At 38.3% G+C, this 20048-nt stretch overlaps 2 protein-coding genes and 1 pseudogene across 3 annotated transcripts in view; 2 read left to right on the forward strand and 1 right to left on the reverse strand.

Moving 5' to 3' along the window:
• Positions 1-41: 41 nt before the first annotated feature.
• Positions 42-10889, reverse strand: cct7 (chaperonin containing TCP1, subunit 7 (eta)). Its single transcript, XM_048185973.1, has 11 exons — positions 10736-10889; positions 8329-8482; positions 8095-8201; positions 7622-7800; positions 7357-7528; positions 4046-4210; positions 3518-3706; positions 2225-2322; positions 1964-2096; positions 784-990; positions 42-686 (listed from the first exon to the last, which is right to left on the reverse strand). Exons 1-11 carry the CDS (start codon positions 10739-10741, stop codon positions 453-455), a joined length of 1644 nt encoding a protein of 547 aa, XP_048041930.1. The 5' UTR covers positions 10742-10889; the 3' UTR covers positions 42-452.
• On the forward strand, positions 5212-5328 carry LOC125265945 (annotated as a pseudogene).
• A 4823-nt stretch (positions 10890-15712) lies between the features above and the next one.
• The window catches only part of slc8a4b (solute carrier family 8 member 4b), a 76072-nt gene continuing 71736 nt past the window's right edge, over positions 15713-20048 (forward strand). The window contains exon 1 of one of the 2 annotated variants that reach the window (XM_048185975.1): positions 15713-16316. The gene's annotated coding sequence lies outside the window, so the exon portion shown is untranslated. Of the gene's footprint in view, positions 16317-17316; positions 17803-20048 lie in introns of those variants that run through there. The other variant, XM_048185974.1, reaches the window with a different exon arrangement.

A 20048-nucleotide genomic window follows, 5' to 3' on the forward strand; every position in this document is an offset into this window, starting at 1 on the left:
CTTCTCATTCATGACTGAAAGAAGAAAACCTCACACAAATGTTGAGAAGCAAAAGTACTGCTTTTAATGGTCCAATAAATAGTTCCGCCGAATGACCAACACAGGAACGAATCTCAGCAGAGTGCCTGCATATCAGTGCTTATACAGATCTACAAACTGACTTTATTTTTTGAGTGCGTGTAGGGTTTGCGTGTGTTCTCAGACTATCACAAAACAACATTCAAATCTCCAACTACCCAACAGATGATTCAATCTCCATCGATCTGGAACTAATTACATTTTATTCTGTTTTAGCCTTTGTAAACGCACAGAAATGCATGGATTTAGTGGGACCAGGGAATAACAAAACAGGTCAAGGAAACAAATTAAGGCCCTATAAGAGGCCAGCATTTGTTTTGACCTTCTGAAAGTCCAGAGGCTCTGCCCAAGACACTGCTGGGGATGGGTGTGGATTAGTGGGCGTGTTGGGGTCTACCACGACCTCTTCCTCTGCCAGCAGGTGCCGCTGGGCCGTCAGCAGTGGAGCGAGGGTTCTTGATGGTCTCATCCACTGAGAGGATGAGGCACGCAGCCTCAGAGGCAGCAGTCAGGGCATTGATACGCACAACAGAGGGCTCCCATACGCACGCTTGGAAGTTATCCGCTATGTCTTCATTATTTATATCCACTCCATACCACATGCCACCCTAGGGGAGAGAGAGATTATGCAAAGGTACATTACAACACTGACATTACATTTAGATGATTAAATAAAACAAGATCAAGCATGACTTGTGTAGCTACCTGTGCATGCTTGGCCCTCAGTTTATTTAGGATATTGGTAGCATCAAAGCCTGCATTGTCACACAGCTGTCTGGGAATTATCTCCAGGGCTTTGGCATAGGCTCCGATCAGTAGCTGCTGCTTCCCTGGAATTGTTCTAGAGTAATCCCTCAGATACTTCGAAAGCTCCATCTCTATAGCGCCACCTCCAGCAACAATTGAGTCATTCTATCATGGGGAAATAGGAGCATGTTAACTTTTTTTTTACTTAAAAGATTAGTCCACTTTCAAATGAAAATTACCCCAAGATTTACTCACCCTCAAGCCATCCTAGGTGTATCTGACTTTCTTCTTTCTGATTAACACAATCAGAGTTATATTAAAAATATCCTGATGCATCCAAACTTTAATGGATGCGTCAGGATATTTATTTATATAACTCTGATTGTGTTCATCTGAATGAAGAAAGTCATATACACCAAGGAGTGCAGCCATTTTCTAAAAAAATAAATAACTAAAGTTATACACGTTTTAACCATAATTCTAATAGAGAAGAAGAGAGCTAGTTCAAGACGAGCGTTTATGGTAAAGACATATATAATTTAAACATTTTTTTTAGAAAATGATTGATCGTTTCGCTAGATAAGACCCTTATTCCTTCTCTGGGATCGTGTAGAGCTCTTTCACGCAGCACTGAAACTGTAATTTTGACCTTCAACTGTTTGGAGTCTATTGAAGTCCACTATAAGGAGAATAATCCTGGAATGTTTTCATCAAAAACCTTCATTTCTTTTCGACTGAAGAAAAAAAGACAAACATCTTGGATGACATGGGGGTGAGTAAATTATCAGGAAATTTTAATTTGAAAGTGGACTAATCCTTTAAAGGCTTAAGAAATTTGTCTCCCCCTGCTGGCAGTTCTTAAAGCATTCTGAAATTTCAGCATGTCAAGATTCCTCACCAGCGTTTTTGATAATTTTCACAAAATTTCATAGGCACCAGAATATTTTATTTACGAATACGAATATCTGAAGTTACAATATATTGAAAAAAACAACAAACAACAACAACAAAAAAAACATTTTATTCTAGCTTCATACTTTTTTATCAACACTTCTGGGCAATTTTCATTTAAAAAACAACAAACAAAACAAAATCTGCAATTGTAATTTATAGCAAGAGATGCTAAAGCTTTCCCCACCTTGATCGCTCTGCGCACAATCATGATAGCATCGTGCAGTGAGCGTTCCGTCTCTTCCATGAACTGCTCTGCGCCGCCCCTCAGGATGAAGGTGCAGGTCTTGGCTTTTGGACAGCCTTTAAAAACGTTGTATCTGTAATGGAAAACATATCGTTAAGTATGGAAAATGTTTATGTGAAATCATTTATCAAATTAAAATCTCTAGTTTCATGGACAATTACATTTTGTATCAACGCAAGAAAAAAACAAAATAAAACATACCTTTCTCCTCCAACCTGCACTTCTTCAAAGAGCTCACACTGTCCTAGCACATCATCAGTCAGGGCACCGACACTGGTCTGAATAGAGCCGCCACAGGCCTGGAGGACATAATACAACTGCTTTAACAACTACATGGTCAACAACACATCAGGACCATAACATCACTGCATGTGCTCAAGGGAACATATATCAGCCATTAAATTACTCACAATAACTTTCAAATAACACTATAGAGTTCAGCAGGGATGACATTTTTGTAGGCTAAAACCCAGAAAAGAGAATTTTAAGTACTTCCAGTTCCATCATCCTCAAATCAATGGGTTTTTGGTTAAATGCCTGAAATAAGGTCTGACTAACACTAAAAGCTTAATAGTGGTAATTGTCATGTGACCATGGTGTAGTTCTTTTATGGCTTTTTCCACCAAGAGGTAGGATACAGTACAGTACATTTCGGGACTGAAAACCCTGATCTGGCTTGCGTTTCCACCGCCAACAGTACCCTTACTTGATAGACGTGGTGTATGCCAGAAAGTAGCGATTGCGCAAAGAAAAAAGCATCACAGTAAACAACAATGGAGGACATACAGCAGATCTTGTTCTTGCTTCTCAGCATGTGGCTGTTTGTCACAAGAAGACAAGCTTTTATGGTGTTTCAACTATATTTAAAAAAAAAATGGCACCTCGTGTTCTCATTCCTCTTGTAGCACGTGCAAGCGACGATTCTCTGTCAACCAATCAACGTTCTGCAGCGAGTCTAGCTCCATCCTTTAGGTACCAGACTACTGTGCTAGGTCGCCCAAAGGAAGGGTCCCAAAAAAGTGGTACTGTTTGGAATTTTGTTACCATTCACAACTTCTGACAATCAAAATAGAAATAATTGCGTACCATACTGTACCGTACTGCTTGGTGGAAACGAGCCATTATAGCCTGTGTTTAGCCATTTACCTCTGCCAATTCTAATTATTTAAAATTCATACAAGCTGTGTTAATTTGACAAGATTATCTGTGAAAAAAAACATGCAAGAATCTTAAACTTGTGTTGGTCATGAGCTAATTTCTGCAGTAATCCAAAAGCCAATGGAAAAATCCTATTGGGTTTTGTCAAGAGAAACAGGATGATGCTAACATTTTGGTTGGCCTACAAAAAACATCATCCCTGCAGTGCTCTATAACAATGCTAAAAGAACACTGGATTTAATGGTTTATATAATGTAAACAGACTGGAATTGAATCATGAAAGACATACTGATAGACAGTCAAAGCTAAACGACAGGACACGGGAAACCATCATACCATCATAGTTCTCTTGAGATCTTCCTCCACAACACGGCCTGCACAGAACAGATCTCTGTCTGCAAAGTACTGTGTGGCTACATCTCCAATGGGCAGCTTGGACAGCACCACTTTAGCACCAGATTTGTAGATCTTCTCCAGCTTATCATACAGAATGTTCCATTCGGCATCAACAATGGCCTGATAGTCCTGCAAACAGCCGCAGAAACATGATGTAAACAACTTTGTTTACACGGACCATGAAGGTTTACTGAAATGAGAATGTGTTCCAGAAAATTTTGTCTTGCGAACTTTAGCACTAGTTAGTGTGACTTCAATAACTTGTAGAAATTATAGAAATCAGATGATACTAATGAGCCTTCACTTCTGCCAAAACATTAGTCCATGTTAAAATGACACCATCAGTAACTGTTAGTCTTACTTTAACCAGACCTCCTCGTGGCCCAGTCCTTTCATTATTCAACAATCAAAAGGAATGTACTTGAGAAGTACATTAGAAAACCTGTGACAGTGAAGAGCAGTACTGACCTCCACAGAGTTCACGCGAACCTCAGCATTGTCCTTCTCTGCCTTCAACTCCAGCTCAATGTTGAGCAGTGCGATCTTTGGGTTCACATAGCGCTTGGGCTGCATCTCAAAGCCAGCATAGGAGAAGGTCTTCTTGAATGCAACACCAGCCACAAGCTGAGATTCCTGACACAAAGCAAAAACAAAGGAGTGTAAAGTTAAGATTGCAATTTGTCAGTGGAGAGACTTTTTTTTTTCCACCCATTCTGTAACTTTTTGAACATCATACTAGGTAGATCCACAATGTTCAGCTGTCACAACAATGACACTAAGTGTAAAAGGCTTTGTTCAGGCAGCAAAACTGTTGTTTTTTGTCATATTTAAATCGGATTTGTACAGATTTTGTTGTCTGAATGGCAAATAACATGTTTTCCAGTTTCCATTCTCTCTTAAAACACTGACAGTTATTCTCAGTTGCTGTATGAGTAAAGGCTGGAATACACAACATGATTTTTGCCCACATTTGTGTGCTGATTTGCAGTCTGGAAGAGTTGACACTAGTTGGAGAAATTCAGAGCCAGTCTTCAGATTTTCTGCTGTCAAAGCTGTCAAAATCCAATTTTTTTTTTGTGCTTGAGACTAAAATTCCATCCAGTCCAAGGCTCGAAATTGCGACCATTTTGGTTTGTTTTTTGGACCCTTTCTCTACAAAATGTTTGCCAATTACAGCACAGTATGTGCCTGCTGTAAGCTGACAGATTGACCATTAAATCTTTCTATCACATAAACAATTAAACCATCTTTACATTCTTAACTTTAAACCAGTTTTTAGGTTGGTTAACATTAGTAGTCAATCACTCCTATTTACTGCACTCCGATGTCATGTGATGGGGATCTCATCTAACTAGAAAGCAATATGTAAAGAGCTGAAAAGAGAAGATGAAAATAACACTGTTACATATCACATACCCAGCACTTGGTTCATCCTAGTTAACTACTTTACTAAAATGCTCCCACACTGTATTTTTCTTTCCTTCCTTTTGTTGTTTTTAATTCTTCATTTCAAAATTTCTCTTGGATATGTTTAGCCTCTGTTGTTGCTTAAACAAGTGGACCTGACAACAGCATAGCTTAATGAGAGACTGCAAATTAGTGCCTGAAGAAAAAAGTTAAAGTGCCCCATCATGGCCAGCAGCCATATCACCCTGTAGCCCAAGACTGGTTGCCCACTGAAGCTAAGCAGGGCTGAGCCTGGTTAGTACCTGGATGGGAGACCTCCTGGGAAAACTAGGTAGCTGCTGGAAGAGGTGTTAGTGAGGCCAGCAGGGGGTGCTCACCCTGTGGTCTGTGTGGGTCCTAATGCCCCAGTATAGTGATGGGGACACTATACTGTCAAAAAGCACCGTCCTTCGGATGAGACGTTAAACCGAGGTCCTGACTCTCTGTGGTTATTAAAAATCCCAGGATGTCCTTCGAAAAGAGTAGGGGTGTAACCCCGACATCCTGGCCAGATTTGCCCATTGGCCTCTGTCCATAATGGCCTCCTAATCATCCCCATATACTGATTGGCTTCATCACTCTGTCTCCTCTCCACCAATAAGCTGGTGTGTGGTGGGCGTTCTGGCGCAATATGGCTGCCGTCGCATCATCCAGGTGGATGCTGCACATTGGTGGTGGTTGAGGAGATTCCCCCTTCCATATGTAAAGCGCTTTGAGGACCCAGAAAAGCGCTATATAAATGTAACAATTTATTATGCTTTTCGAACATTACCTTTCATGCAATGTGTAATGTGGCTGTCTGTGAATGTAAACGATCTGCAAAGTTGTGAAGCCGAAAGTGCACAATAAATAGTTATATTGTCTCTCAAAAGAAAGAATCGGCTCTGAACCCCCTAAACGAGTCATGCAAAATTCAAATCCCACTTCCATGACTGCTACACATCACTGGGTAACACATTTGCCTAATCCCTAGTTCTTTTGCCTAGTTCTATGTTGTCCACCAGCGAACAACTTGACCAATCCTCAAACACCGTAGCTAGCTGTTCGTGTTGTGTACATGTGGAGAAGAGGCTGTTTTCTGCTTTGCAAAAGCAAATTCTCTTTGTAAACACTTCCATAGGATGAGGATGTGAAAAGTCGGTGGTTAAAATTACCACAGCGAAACAACAGCTGTATAACCTTTTGACAATTTATTCTCAAATCTCTGTGAGGTCTAAATAGGATTTTAAAAAATGCTTATTTGTTAAAGACGGGACAGTACCAACTTATCTGGACCAACTTGCTCCTCAGAATCACAACCTGTAAGTATGATTAATTATTGATGTATATATTTTCTACCGGGTGTTCAAAATATATAGTTTTGCGTTTTATATTATGTAGGTATAACCGGCTAACTCACATTATCCCTGTCTTACTCCTGCTAATCAGCTGTGGGCCACTATACCTACAATTGTGTCCAGTAATGCAGATTGTCTCATAAAACGTTCAAAAATGTAAACGCATGGGAGAAAGAAGAGCAGAGACATGGATAAATCGATGCGAAAGAGAGCTCAATTTAGTTCGGTTTTCCATGCACAGACAGAAAAGTTTTGTTTTTTTTGTCGAACAGACAAATACACACAAAATTGTCAAAAATGTCTGTTTTGGCGAATATTCACGTAAACAGTTGATTCCGTCTTAAGTGAATGTAAACAGTTGGGAGAATATTGGATGTGTATCAGTGTATTGGATCTCTGCATTCGACCTTAAAGTGACAGCAGCCAATAAATACCTGCTGCGTCTATGACATTAATGTTCATCAAACAAAACATCTTTAACAAAGATTAACATAAATTTAATCTATACAGTGAACACTATTGTGTTATTTTACATTTACATTTCTGTGCCTAAATACTATAGTTGGACCTTTATTTATTTCTAATTTTGTTATATTGTACTTATCTATGCTAGTAATTAATGTATTTGTTTTTGTTTTGTTTTTTACTTTACCACCACATGCCCCCACTCCACGCCTATTTTTTTTTCCTTGCTGATCCGAAAAATTATCTGATGTTTAAATGATTTAAAATCTGTGTGAAAATATGTGTGGTGTATTCCAGCTCTAAGTCGTGCTGACCCTTGCATCATTACTATTTAAAGCAACTGATAAGATACATTAGATAGTGACTATACAGATTTCATAAAAAGACTAAATATACAGCTTGAATATGCAGATTTCAAAACTTGCAAAATGACAGTATGGCCAGTCGTTTCAAAAGATTTGTGCAATGTGAACAAAGCCAATAACCTACTTACAAAAATTATTTTAAATCTAGAACACAGCCTTCTCTCACCTCCAGAGCTCCACCCTGCACCTTCTTCACTCCAATCATCTTCAAAGGCAGCAGATCGTCCAGCATCATCACCGCATCTACCACCATCTTGGAGAAGAAATCCTTCTGTCCTGCGATCAGCTTCGAGTTCATAGCTGTAGCAGCACACTTCTCCAACAACCTCCTTTGTTCCCTGTGGTGGCAAAAGAGGAGAAATGATCACCTCTGTGACATTTATGTGATACTAACTCATGACTATGTAATAGCACACAGGGTCTGGACTCACTGCTCGTCATCCTTTTTGACTGTAACAGCGATTTCGTTGATCTTTTTAACGGCAAGCTGAGTGGCAGTGCGGAAAGCTCTGATGATGGTCTGGGGGTGAAGTCCCTCCTCCACGTACGGCTTCAACTGCTTCAGAAACTCAGCAGCAAGCAGAGTCACTGAGGTGGTGCCATCACCAACCTGAATAAACACAAAGAATGATGTCGCACATTACACATTGCAAAGAATTATGAACTATTTCTTATTTACAATTAAATAGAAAAGGAAAAATATTTAATTAATATTAAATAACATGGCATTTTCTAAATATTTGCTTTGCAGTGACACTCAATAGCTAGTTGAACACGTGTTTCACATCATAGCTGCTATAATATTGTGCATTTTAGAATAGCATGTCAGTCAATCAACGCTGAAAACCAGAACCATTTCCTTTTAAAGCAGCCTGACTGAACAGACAATGAGAGGGAATCTTACCTCAGCATCCTGAGATCTGGCAATGTCTACCAGAGTCTTGGCCGCAGGATGTACAACTTCCAAAAGTTTCAGAATGGTGGCTCCATCATTAGAAATGGTGGCTTTGCCTGCAAGATAACATCATGTAAATCACAACATGAAGCGAAGCATCATATTAATATGATATCAAGAAATGTATCAATACTTCACAATTAAAGAACACTTCTATACTTGATTATAGAAGTGCAGACGTACCTCTGTTATCCACCACAAGCTTGTCCATGCCACGGGGGCCGAGGGTGGTCCGCACAGCCTCTGCCACAACCTGGCAGGCATTGATGTTGCTGACCAGCTGCGGGACCCCCTGAGAAGAGTCTGTGCCCTCCTTTAGGAGGATGACTGGAGTGGGCTGAGAGGAGAGATTCAAGAATGGTCACATAATCAACATAATATCAACGTTACACAGTCAGGCATTTCTATTCAGGGAAAACCAATCAAGGAAACCATATGCCTAGAGCATCTTCTAGTGGTCATTATATAAAAAACACAAAAGGACCCCACATGAGATATTGCTTAAAGGTGGTAAAGAGGATGTTTTGTTTTATACATTTTTGCAATATTACTTGAAACTGTCTTTACTAACTGATAAAAGACTATTTATTAGGTGCACTGAAAGGAATAATATTAATATACATCATCTGTGCACGAGGTAGGGCCTTAAAAACATCAGCCAATCGTTTACGCGATCATCGCGTAAACGACTGGCCCTCTGGCTTGTCAATCACTGCCATTGTGAGAGACGTGCGCGGATTGGCCCTCTGGCTTGTCAATCACTGCCATGACGTTCCTTGTGAACGTCATGGCAGTGATTGGCAGTGAATGGCAGTCATGGCAGTGAAAGTTACTAGTAACTTTCCACACTTTACAGGCACCGCATGCAATGTTTTTGTCAGGAGACAGGAGTAACAACTGCAGATTATGAGGTGAGTCCGACATAATGAATCCACTAAGTGTGTGCGCGGCTTAACGATTGTAAGGCCGATTATGAATGTAAATTGATACTTATGACTGATCGCGATCAAACGCGTCCAGTCAGAGCCAGTTGCTTTCTGTCTGCGATTACAGTCGGTGTTCAAATTCCATGTGAAAGTATATAAATCTGCTTCAGGAGCAGGAAACTATCGCTGTATGTTGAGCATAGTCACAATGTTTTAGCTAGTCGTAAAATGTGTATCATTTCAAACGCTCATTTCAAAAACTCAGTCGACGAAAACATCCTCTGTACCACCTTTAAAAACTTAACAGCTTTAACTAAAAATATACACAAGCTTAACAGAAATTATTCTGATGAGTGTTTTTTCAACACTGATGTAATGAAATGGAGACAATGGAGTAAAAACTGTGATTATAGGCTATTAAGGAAATTTAATTTTGCCAAAGAAGAACTTTTATTTTAGATATTTAAAAGCCACCTACTTAAGTGTCATGTTACTATATTATCATGCTTAACACTGAGAATTTTAATAATTATTTTGTGATGATCAGGTGCAGATATCTAAATCAGAGAATACCGTAGGTCTGGGAAGTTGGCGGGTGGATGATTTATTTTTAACAGCACTGAACATGGGTTTAAGCTCTTAATTTTGATTTTGAACTCTCAAAGTGCCCAAGATTAATGAATTCATTTTTAAAATGTACAAAATTTTCTTCCGGGGGAGCATGCCCCCGGACACCCCTATGGAGACAGAGGTACAACCACCACAGAAAACACACAATTCTGTGGGAAACACTCTCTATATCTGATGGTGTTCTCAAAATACAAATCTTATTCTCTTAATATTAAAATATGTGCTTTTAAAAGTGTTTTTTTTTTTTCAGCCATGATCAGGATTTTACCACCACCACCTCATTCTGAGCCAGGAAAAACCCTGTAGTCAATTCATTTTTGAAATATTTTTAAGAGCAGACCAAAGAAAATATGTTTTATTTACAATAGAACTGACCACAATATTTTGCAATATTGTGCTTATAACCTTTCCAAACCTGTAAATTAACAAATTTCAAGGGTTTCCATGACCATTGGAGAGTTTTGACAGTTCATTTACAGACAATGTAATTGACTATATATAACAATGCTGTGCTGTTCACTTAAAGAGCTTTACTACATCGTATGAAATAATATCTGCTCTTATCTTAGAATAAGCGTTTTATAAAAGCACAGATTTATCGTAGTGACTGTTAAAAACAAACCGTGTTAAAGGGTGTAACCGGTTAACAGTTCATTGCATCTTTCCTCATTACGGAAAGGATGCTAAGTCAAACCCTTTGGTGTTATTTAGCAACCAAAAATACTGTGAAATACAAATGTTTAAATGTGCACATATGCCGTACAAAAGCGATCTTGTGCACGTCGCATCGTGACGCACATCTCTAAATTCTCCCTGTCATTCTCAAACAGAAGAATGAATCGTTAGCAACCAAGCTAGCTAGCATGAATGTAAAACTTTAGGTGTATTATCTCATTTAAGATAAAAAATAATCTCGCAGACATGTCCTTTATGCTTTACTCTCTCTGGACGTTTATATCCCAACACTAGGAGAAGAGTAAACTGCTAAGATGACGATGGATTTCAAAGTAAAACAGGCATGAATGAGCACTCACCATCATGTTTGCGGAATAGAGGAGGATGGATGGAGCCGGGTTGAGGTCCCACAATGCACTTAGAACTCTCTAGAACACGTGACGCGTCTGATGTTCAACCGATGACGGCCATCAGAGGGCGCTATTACTCTATTACTATAGTTTTCATCCTGCTCCGCAACCCGGAAATATCTCTTCAAGTTATGCAGATAATAGATCTCTCTCTCTCTCTCTCTCCTTCTCTTACTCCCCGTTCCTACTGTGCCTCTTATTTATATCCTTATGGATCTATATATTCACCTTTTACATTTAAAAGTGTAAAAGCATCAACAAGGTTTCATGGGACCATGAATAACCGCAAAAGCGCGATTCTTTCCACAGCAATAACAGCCGGTTTAAATCACTGTATAGTTAAATCAGGAGAACAGACCACAGATGTGCAGTATATGTTGTCCTTTTTCATAGTGTTAAAGCGGAATGCAAAGGGGGGAAATAATCATGAGGAAAATAATGCAGAGACTTCCCTTATGGAAGGAAAATATATTTCCCTATTTATGAATGATGCATATATTACATGATTTGAAAATATACAGAAAAATATAAATATATTACAATATATTTAATAATACATAAGGAATTGCCGCTTTTCATATACTGAAAAATATGTGATAATATATTTACTCATATATATTATAATGTATGACATTTTATATTCAGTAATAGGCCTATACTTCATAATATATAGATTTATGTGTGATCAGGTATGGCATGAATAATATATTGCAGATACTCATGCAGTATAAACACATATATGGTAAAATATATTGTGTAACATATTTCTTATATTTTATAATTATTTACATGTTTCATTCAAGTTAGTTAACAAAAGCACACATGCATGTACTAAAGTTTCTACCAAAAAGACTCTGTGATATAGCATACACAGCCATTACTTTTTAGAGTTTTTAATAACTTTTTAAAGTTATTATAGTCTTAATGTTGTTCAGCCCATAATAAACCTCACCACAGGCTCTACTCTCCAGCATAAAAAAAACTCACACATACCAGAAAACCTTTTAAATTCCAAAATAATACAACTTTAAACACTAACAGATCTCCCCCTATATCAATATTGAGCAAAACACATGAAATAACACTTAATTTTAACATTTACTCTCCTTAACAGTCAGAAACAAAGCATGCTGGGAACTATAGAAGCCTGTTGTAACCACTGATTGTAACTCATTCTGTGAATGTGTGTGTATGTGTGTGTACAATACATTCACATTTATATGGGACATGTATGTGCAATATATGTACACAATAAAGGATAAAACTTTATGAATGTAATGCTATTTTTGTCTTCATTTATACATTATATGTATCAATATATAGCCATATATGGTCAATGCATATATTGCAGTATATTGAAAAAAATAAGCACTAGTTTCCCATATATGGAAATGTATTATGCAATACATCACATTATATTTTGCCGTATATTCCCATATATTTTTGTTGCCATAGATATTCTTGTTATAACATGTAACGTTAAAATTCCAAGCGTTACGTTATTCCCAAGATCAGATTTTCATTAAGGAAAATTGACAGATAAGCTTTGTTTGTAGGGCAACCTTATGATTTGAAATAATTAATTTCAGTCTTTTTGAATGGAAGTTCCCCAAACCAGAAGTGCCACCCATAATTCAAAACACCTAGGCTCATCAGGAATAAGGTGAATAGATTTTTTCTTTTTTTGGTTCATATTGATTTTTTTTCTAATTTGTCTACCTCTGTCAACACCAGGCAAGCTTTTACATCATTTTTACTGCCTTCATTTTGTACCACAGAGTGATTATCCTTCAGAACAATTCAAATCTGGCCAAATTAAAACAAACAGGCAAACACGCTGATGGTTAAGATATAAACGTCACACAGACTTCTCCTCTTTTTCTCTCTTCTTCCCGCATGCACACACCAATGTAAACACACATCAATGTTTAACATAGCCTGGTTTATGCACTGTATTCTTCTCTATATATTTAAGATGTCTCAGATGTAAGAGCACATGTGGATATTTTTTTTTACCCAGTGTAACTACAGGCTTAGGCTGCTGTGGTTTGCAAGCGGTTCTGGATAGTGAGGGTGGCGCATGTTTCCCTTCTGTGATGTGTCTGCAGTCTGTGGCTGAACTCGAAGCTCTCAGGGTTCCCTGTTTTAGACACATGTAATTATCAGACGTTATATATACCCGCCCTGCCTCGCCCTTATGGAGGGTACCTTTTAACTGGGATATTTCTAGCATCTATGGCAGTTGACCCACCCATTTGTGAGACTGCACAAGCTGAAGATTCAGTGCTATGTAAAATGCACCAGTCCTCATCCAGACACACAGAGATCCCTGAAAAATATACAGTAGAACATAACCTGCCTTGCTTCAGAGCCAAGTCATGACTGGTCAAGCTAATCACTCTGAATTTGTGATTTGAACTGTCAGTCAAACCCTTCAGAGCTGAGCCCTCACTGACAACCTTTACAAACTGAACTAGATCTCAGGCACCCTGCCTGAGCACTGAAAAGAGACCTACCACAGATTTCATTCTGCCTTTATGCCCCCCCCCCCCCTCTCTTTCTATCCCTCTGTCATTATCAACCCTCTTTCCAATCTCTCCTCCTTTACCGTGCCCTTTAATGTGGCCATACCACTCCATATGTGTCCTCTTGTGTGACAGAGCTCAGGCTGTAATCACAAACACCACTGATGAATGGGGGCTACTGGTGGCTTTTGGGGCTGACAATCTTTTCCTCCTCTTCTCACTCCAGTCTATTACATGGTCCACCAAGCACTGGGTGCCTCATGTGGACTAGATGATAACAACTAGCGCAGAAATTCAGCTATAGATTGGTGAGATAAGGCTGGGTAGTTCCATTCTAGGAATACTGCAAACAGTAATTTAAACATGACACAATGTTCGGGGAGATGGATGTGCATTGGGTTCACACATCTTTAGACATTAAAGAGCAGGGCAGTGATTTGGATCCAAGAACTGGCCTGGAAGGACTGAATCAGCTAAGAGGGCTCGATATTTAATTTGCGAAGTGTGTGTGTATTCATGCATGTTCCCTTATTTTTGAACTAATTCCCATGTAAGTAAATGTCCACACATGCATAAGCAAATCCGCAGCCAAAATTGTTGTGCATGTTGTTCAGTACTAGGTGAGCCATTCATCTGAACACTTGCATCATGCTTGACAATTAAAAAGCCAATCCATCACAGCCTAATCAATACGTCTCACTCTGAGGTGTGGGGGTGTTTGTCCTAATAACGGTTTTGGGACTTGCCATTAATCTTTGTGTGAGTTTGTATATGTGTGTGTGTACTTGTACAACATCTGAGGTTGGACAAAGTGAGGTTTTGACTGGTCCTCACTTTCTGAGACCCCTTTAAAGGCCTGTTTGCAGGTCAAGATTTGGTTTTAAGGAGAAGGTTTTTAGGCATTTAGTTGTGATGGGTAGGCTTAGGGATGGGTAGGCTAAGTGTGTGTGTGTGAGAGAGAGACCCCTGATAGTATGGATGTTACCAAATGTTTAGGATTGTTGTGGGGTTCAAAAATCTGAGGTTCAAGAATTAGCCACTGAGAAATTAATATTGATTGACCATTAATCTGAATATATTTAAATGTCTATGGTGGTTACTGCTCAAACATGCACCAAAACATATTCACCAAACAAAAATGTGTTTTTTTTAATGTCAATAAAGTCCCTGCGAATTAATGACATTGCATATAACCAAGTTACTTCAAATGGGGAGAAATAACTGCTGCCAAAATAACTGCTACCAATCACTGGAGGAATCATCTGGCTTTTTAACTTAAAGGTGCAATGTGTAACATTTGGGAGGATCTATTGACAGAAATGCAATATAATACACATAACTATGTTTTCAGTGGTGTATAAAGACCTTAATGAACCGTTATGTTTTTATTACCATTTATAAAGCTTTATACATTTATACAGTGTTCACAGCAGCCCTAAATGGACAAACTGCTCTGCAGAGCGCGTTTAGTCACTATGTTGTAGTTCTTCTAAGTCGTTTGTGTTTTTAGAGGCAGCTTACATTGTCACTATGTTGAATACGCACGAAGAAGAAGTAGTAGTAGTAGTCGTCTGGTTTATTAGAAGCAGAGACCGTTCTTTGTTACAATAAGAAATCTCATTGCTTGACTGGCTAACATACTCTCTGCTGTCTCAGACGATTACATCTTTGACTTGTGTTGGCCAGACGGCCACCGTAGCTTCTCTATTTTGCTTCGGCCGTTGGTTGCAGTTCGCAACCTCGCCGCTAGATGCCGCTAAAATTTACACACTGCACCTTTAAAAAAGTAAGTTACCTTGTTGCCTTAAAATTTTGAGTTCATACAATGAAGGTGATTGGTTTAATCAACGTAAACTCAAAATATTATGCTATCTGAACCACATTCATTATCTAAGTTGATTTGACAAAAGAAAAAATGTGATAACAAATCATGAAAATAATTTTTTATAGTGTAGGATTTTAACATATTAAATATGCAATCAATGTTGCTTATTTTTAAGTGCCTATTTTGGACTTTACAGTGACACCACTGGATACATGAAGTTTTTTTGTTTTTTTTTTCTTTTTTGTTCCTTATCATCTGGTAGAGGCAAACATTCAGTTTGGACTGTTGTATAGTTTGGTACTTGTATGTTTGCATAATAAAGCGCCCCGAGCTCTGACTAAAAGTATTATATAAAAATTCCATATTAGCACAAGATGACTGTGATGACATGTGATGTCAACATGGCAGCACCCATGAGGGGGCGACCAGCTCCATGTAGAACAAAACAGTTTGTTTTTAAAAGACTGGCAATACTGTGGTGTCATCTAATGAGACTGTAATAGGCCTAATGATATTGCTTAAAAGTGCTGTTAGTAAACAAATGTTATTTTCAATTATCACTGCACCTTTAATTGTTTCACTTATTAACACACGCTGTAGAAACGCACAAGCCTAACCTGTTTTTACGAATGTAGGTGGCTCTCTCTCCCCACCCTCGGTACAGGAGCTGATGCTGATGCGAGTACACTCATCCTGAGCGAGACACTGTCACCCGCTCCTCCTTTATTCTCTTCATTGAACTTTGAGCAGCGCGTTCATACTGTAGTCAGCGGCGTTTCGTCTCGTTATTCTCAATGAAGATATGACAAGAGCAACCTCTCACGAAAGGAACTGTTCAATTACAATGATGCTGATCAATGGAGGAGACGTGCGTGGACACTAGATCAGTTTGATCTTTGCAGGACACATCCCAGAGGTTTTGAGTCTTAAGAGGAAGCGAGAGCCGTGTCCTTTCCCTAACCAGCTCAAACAGTGTCAAACGGGAACCGACTGGGTTTTGAAAACAGCTACTTAAGAGCAAAGAGAGGTGGATGAAGACTATTTTATTTAGTGATACATGCCAGTACACGAGCAGCGGATGAGAGAGAGCTGTATTACAAGAGCTAGAGAAGATCGTTGAAAGTCCATCCTTACCAAGAGGGGGAATTCAACAGACGGTGCGCTGCATTGAATTTGGAAGGTCAGTTGTCAACTTTAGCTCAAGTCTATGTCATGTCGAAGTTTTGAATTACGGTCATTTTAAATGGAAAAGAACACGCTGTTAACATATTTATTTGGTTGGGTTGGTTACCACAGGCGTTGACAATAGCCTAATTATATTTTAAAAAGGCAATTTATTTTATTTTACTGTAAAATAGAAAAAGTTCATTTGTTTAAAAAGAAAACTTTTCACGGTACAATGTTGTTAAATGAAGTTAAGTAAAAGGTATGAAATGATTAGCCCAATTGAAATCATGCAGCACTAGCAACAAGGTCAGGGTTGATTCCCAAAAAAGCATGTGTACCGGCCTGAATGCATTGCAATGCATCTGCCAAATGTGAAAAAAGTTTTGGCTATAGGCTATTTAAGAAGACAAACCATCAAACCAAAGAAACTTGCATTTTATTTCAAAATGTTAGTTTTGAGTTGTGTAGATTTGGATGCTTTATGTTGCGTTTATGTTTTTCAGTTCATTTTTAGGCTACTACATTACAGTGAACATTAGGTAATAACACTTGTAAAATAGCTAGGCTACTACAATCACCAAAAATACCATCTCGTTAATTCTTGAAACATGTCATTGTGTTCTGGCAATATTTTAGGCTACCTATAAGCCTACAGTTTTTAGAGTAGGCTAGCTACTATTTTAGTCAAAACAATGCCGCTTTTTCAGTAGGGGTATAGCCTATAGGCCTATTTGAAGAGCAAGTTTTTAATAACGTGTTAGAAAACTAAAAGTTTTGATGTTTTATTGACGCACAGTCCGATAAAACGACTGAAATAGCTATTGCTATGGTTACCTCCTCATCTGCGAAATCGCAAACGCCTATAATTTAGCACTGTTTGGTTAATTTATAATATAACTTTTGTAATTGAAGGTACTGTTAACACTTTAAGAACCATTTTAGGCGTTTAACGTTATAATGGGCATAATGTAGTCAATATTACCCCCCCCCCCTGCTCTTCTGTCTAAGCTATAACCTTGATTATAATTTGTTTAACATCATCCATTTCAGTTTATATGATAGGCTACCATACGATAAAAATTTGAGTTCAGTACTCAAATGCACAGTTCTTAAAATAATACAGATGTAAGGATAAGTAGGCCTATATAATGCGCGCATGGTGACTCATTCATTAAGGTTAGGCTACACAACTTCTTTGAGTCGCGTCGCTTTGCGTCGCGTAGCACACAGCGATCAGTGAAATGACCGCCTCCGTTGTATCAGTGCTGATTAAGTTGTTTAAATGCGTTACATGAGGTCAGCGGGATAACAGCACATTACCGGGTCTCCTCAAACTGAAAAGCTAGTTGTCTGTCTGGAAACCTACTCGCCTTGGACGCGCTGGAGAAATAGATCCCTGTCATGATCGACTAACACCATCGACAAACAACAACACACACCGGCGGATAAACCGCACTGATCCCTGCGTGTAACCACCTGTTTCCAGCGCAGACCAACCGGTAAGCTCTGAACTTTACTGAGGGACAACACAAGAGAATAGCTTCTGTTTGTATACGTCTCCAAAATGTTTATTAGATATCTGTTCGTGTGAATATTGCCGTTTGGGCGACCGCTATGAATGAAAGCGCATTAGATATGAACGTGCTGCAGGGGTTTTTGTAAATCTTTTAGTCATAGAGTTCTCATGCTTTATAATCCAATCACCTTAATGTAGTTTAACCACTGAAAGGGGTTGAATGATTGTTAAGCAAGAGCACAGAATCACAAACAAACGAGGCACTTTGAAGATCCAAATCCACTTTCATGTCTATGCGCGCGTACTCATCCTTTTCTTCCTCTCATCCTTTCATTCAGACTCTATCTCAGTCACCAATTCCCTCATCTCTCGCTCAGATTATTTTCCTGTAATCCAACGCACAACTAAAGTCGCATTTGAACCTGCGTTACGCAATTTGTGACACTGGTGAGGATGTAGTTAGGCGCGCGCGCAACCTGCGTGTTTCGTGTGGAGCAAATCCCTCTTAAATTGCAGATTATAGAGGAATGGGGGAAAAACGTGGGTTTGTGATGTGTTTGTTATACATTAAAAAAAAATGTTGTTTATTTTCTGTTATTGTTATGACTGAGAGGTTAATTGCTTTGTATTGTCATTCCAAAAATGTCTTACTCAGGAATACCTTATTAGTCAGAGAAAATTATCCAGTTATGCTAGATTTTTTGTGTCCTTGCTAGTACACTGACAACAATTCACAAACACAAAGCAAAATAATTTGACCAACACACCCAAACAAGCAGGGAGAGACATAATGTTTTAATGAGCAATTATACTGCCAGATGCCTTTCTGACCCTTGTTTGGTTTAAGGGAAATGCACCAGCCTAAGGAGATCTATGATGTGAGATCTGTGATGTTAAAGGCAGCAGAATGGGGAAAATAAGTCTTTTATACAAGTTCACCCAAAAAATGAAATTTCTGTCATTAATTATTCACCCTCATGTCGTTCCAAACCCTTAAGACCTTCATTCATCTTCAGAACATAAATTAAGATATTTTTGATGAAATCCAAGAGGTGTTTTTTTTTAAATCTCCCATAGAAAGCATGTAATTGCCACATTCAATGTTCAGAGAAGTAGTAAAGACATCATTAAAATAGTCCATCTGACTACAGTGGTTCAACCTTACTGTTATGAAGTGGAGAGAATACTTTTTGTGCTCAAAAATAATGACTTTATTCAACAATTTCTTCTCTACCCTGTCAGTCTCCTATGCTGTTGACATTGTATAGACAGTGCAGCTTCCAGGTTCTACGTCAGAACTCAGGCTCATTATTACTTACTCCTGCGTAAGCATCATACGCATGTGCCGTGGTGCTCACGTGAACAGCGTCGGCCAATAATGAGCCTGAGTTCGGACGTAGAACCTGGAAGCGCTGCACTGTCTATATACAACGTAAACAGCGTAGGAGACTGACAGGGTAGAGAAGAAATTTTGGAATAAATTCATTACAAAAAGTATTCTCGTCACTTCATAAAATTAAGGTTGAGCCACTGTGGTCACATGGACTATTTTAACAATGTCTTTACTACTTTTCTAGACCATGACTGTGGCAATTATGTTGCTTCTAGAGCAGGGGTCTCAAACTCAAATTGGCGGGGGGCCGTTTCTGTGATTGACACCTCATAGGAGGGCCATATTAACATACAAGCGCAAGAAAGTGCAACATTTCAGAAAATTTACTTTCCTTTGCATTATTTCTCATTTACTTCAAATTTCATTAGGCCTACTAAAATATTTGTATACCTATACTATAAATATTTTATTTAACATACTAAATGTAAACAGCAGTGTCTCTCTCATTGTTACAGAGTGTAATATAATTATATAATACTATTACTAATATAATACTACTAATATACTAATATAATACTATTAATTGCAATAGTCTGGTGCAACTTCTCACATCCAACAAGGTGCATGGAATAAAAAAAAAAAAAAATAGTAATTTAGGAACAAAACCAGCAACACTTGTGTCATGGAGGGGTCAGAAATAAACAAAAAACTATATATATATATATATATATATATATATATATATATATATATATATATATATATATATATATATATATATATATATATATATTTTGCCAAAAAATAAAAATCTCTCATTGTTACATACTTTATTAGTTTTTAACATTTAGTGGAAGTATTTTCCCTTACTTTATGTTAGCTTAAATAACATTAAA

This window comes from Megalobrama amblycephala, linkage group LG3, assembly GCF_018812025.1.
Source record: "Megalobrama amblycephala isolate DHTTF-2021 linkage group LG3, ASM1881202v1, whole genome shotgun sequence".
In the NCBI taxonomy this organism is placed as follows: domain Eukaryota; kingdom Metazoa; phylum Chordata; class Actinopteri; order Cypriniformes; family Xenocyprididae; genus Megalobrama; species Megalobrama amblycephala.

Coding starts and splice junctions, on each gene's coding strand:
- cct7 (XM_048185973.1), bottom strand. Junction 8,202..8,328: donor GCTTGTGGTGGATAACAGAG/GTACGTCTGCAC, acceptor GTTATCTTGCAG/GCAAAGCCACCATTTCTAAT. Junction 7,801..8,094: donor CCAGATCTCAGGATGCTGAG/GTAAGATTCCCT, acceptor GTGTTTATTCAG/GTTGGTGATGGCACCACCTC.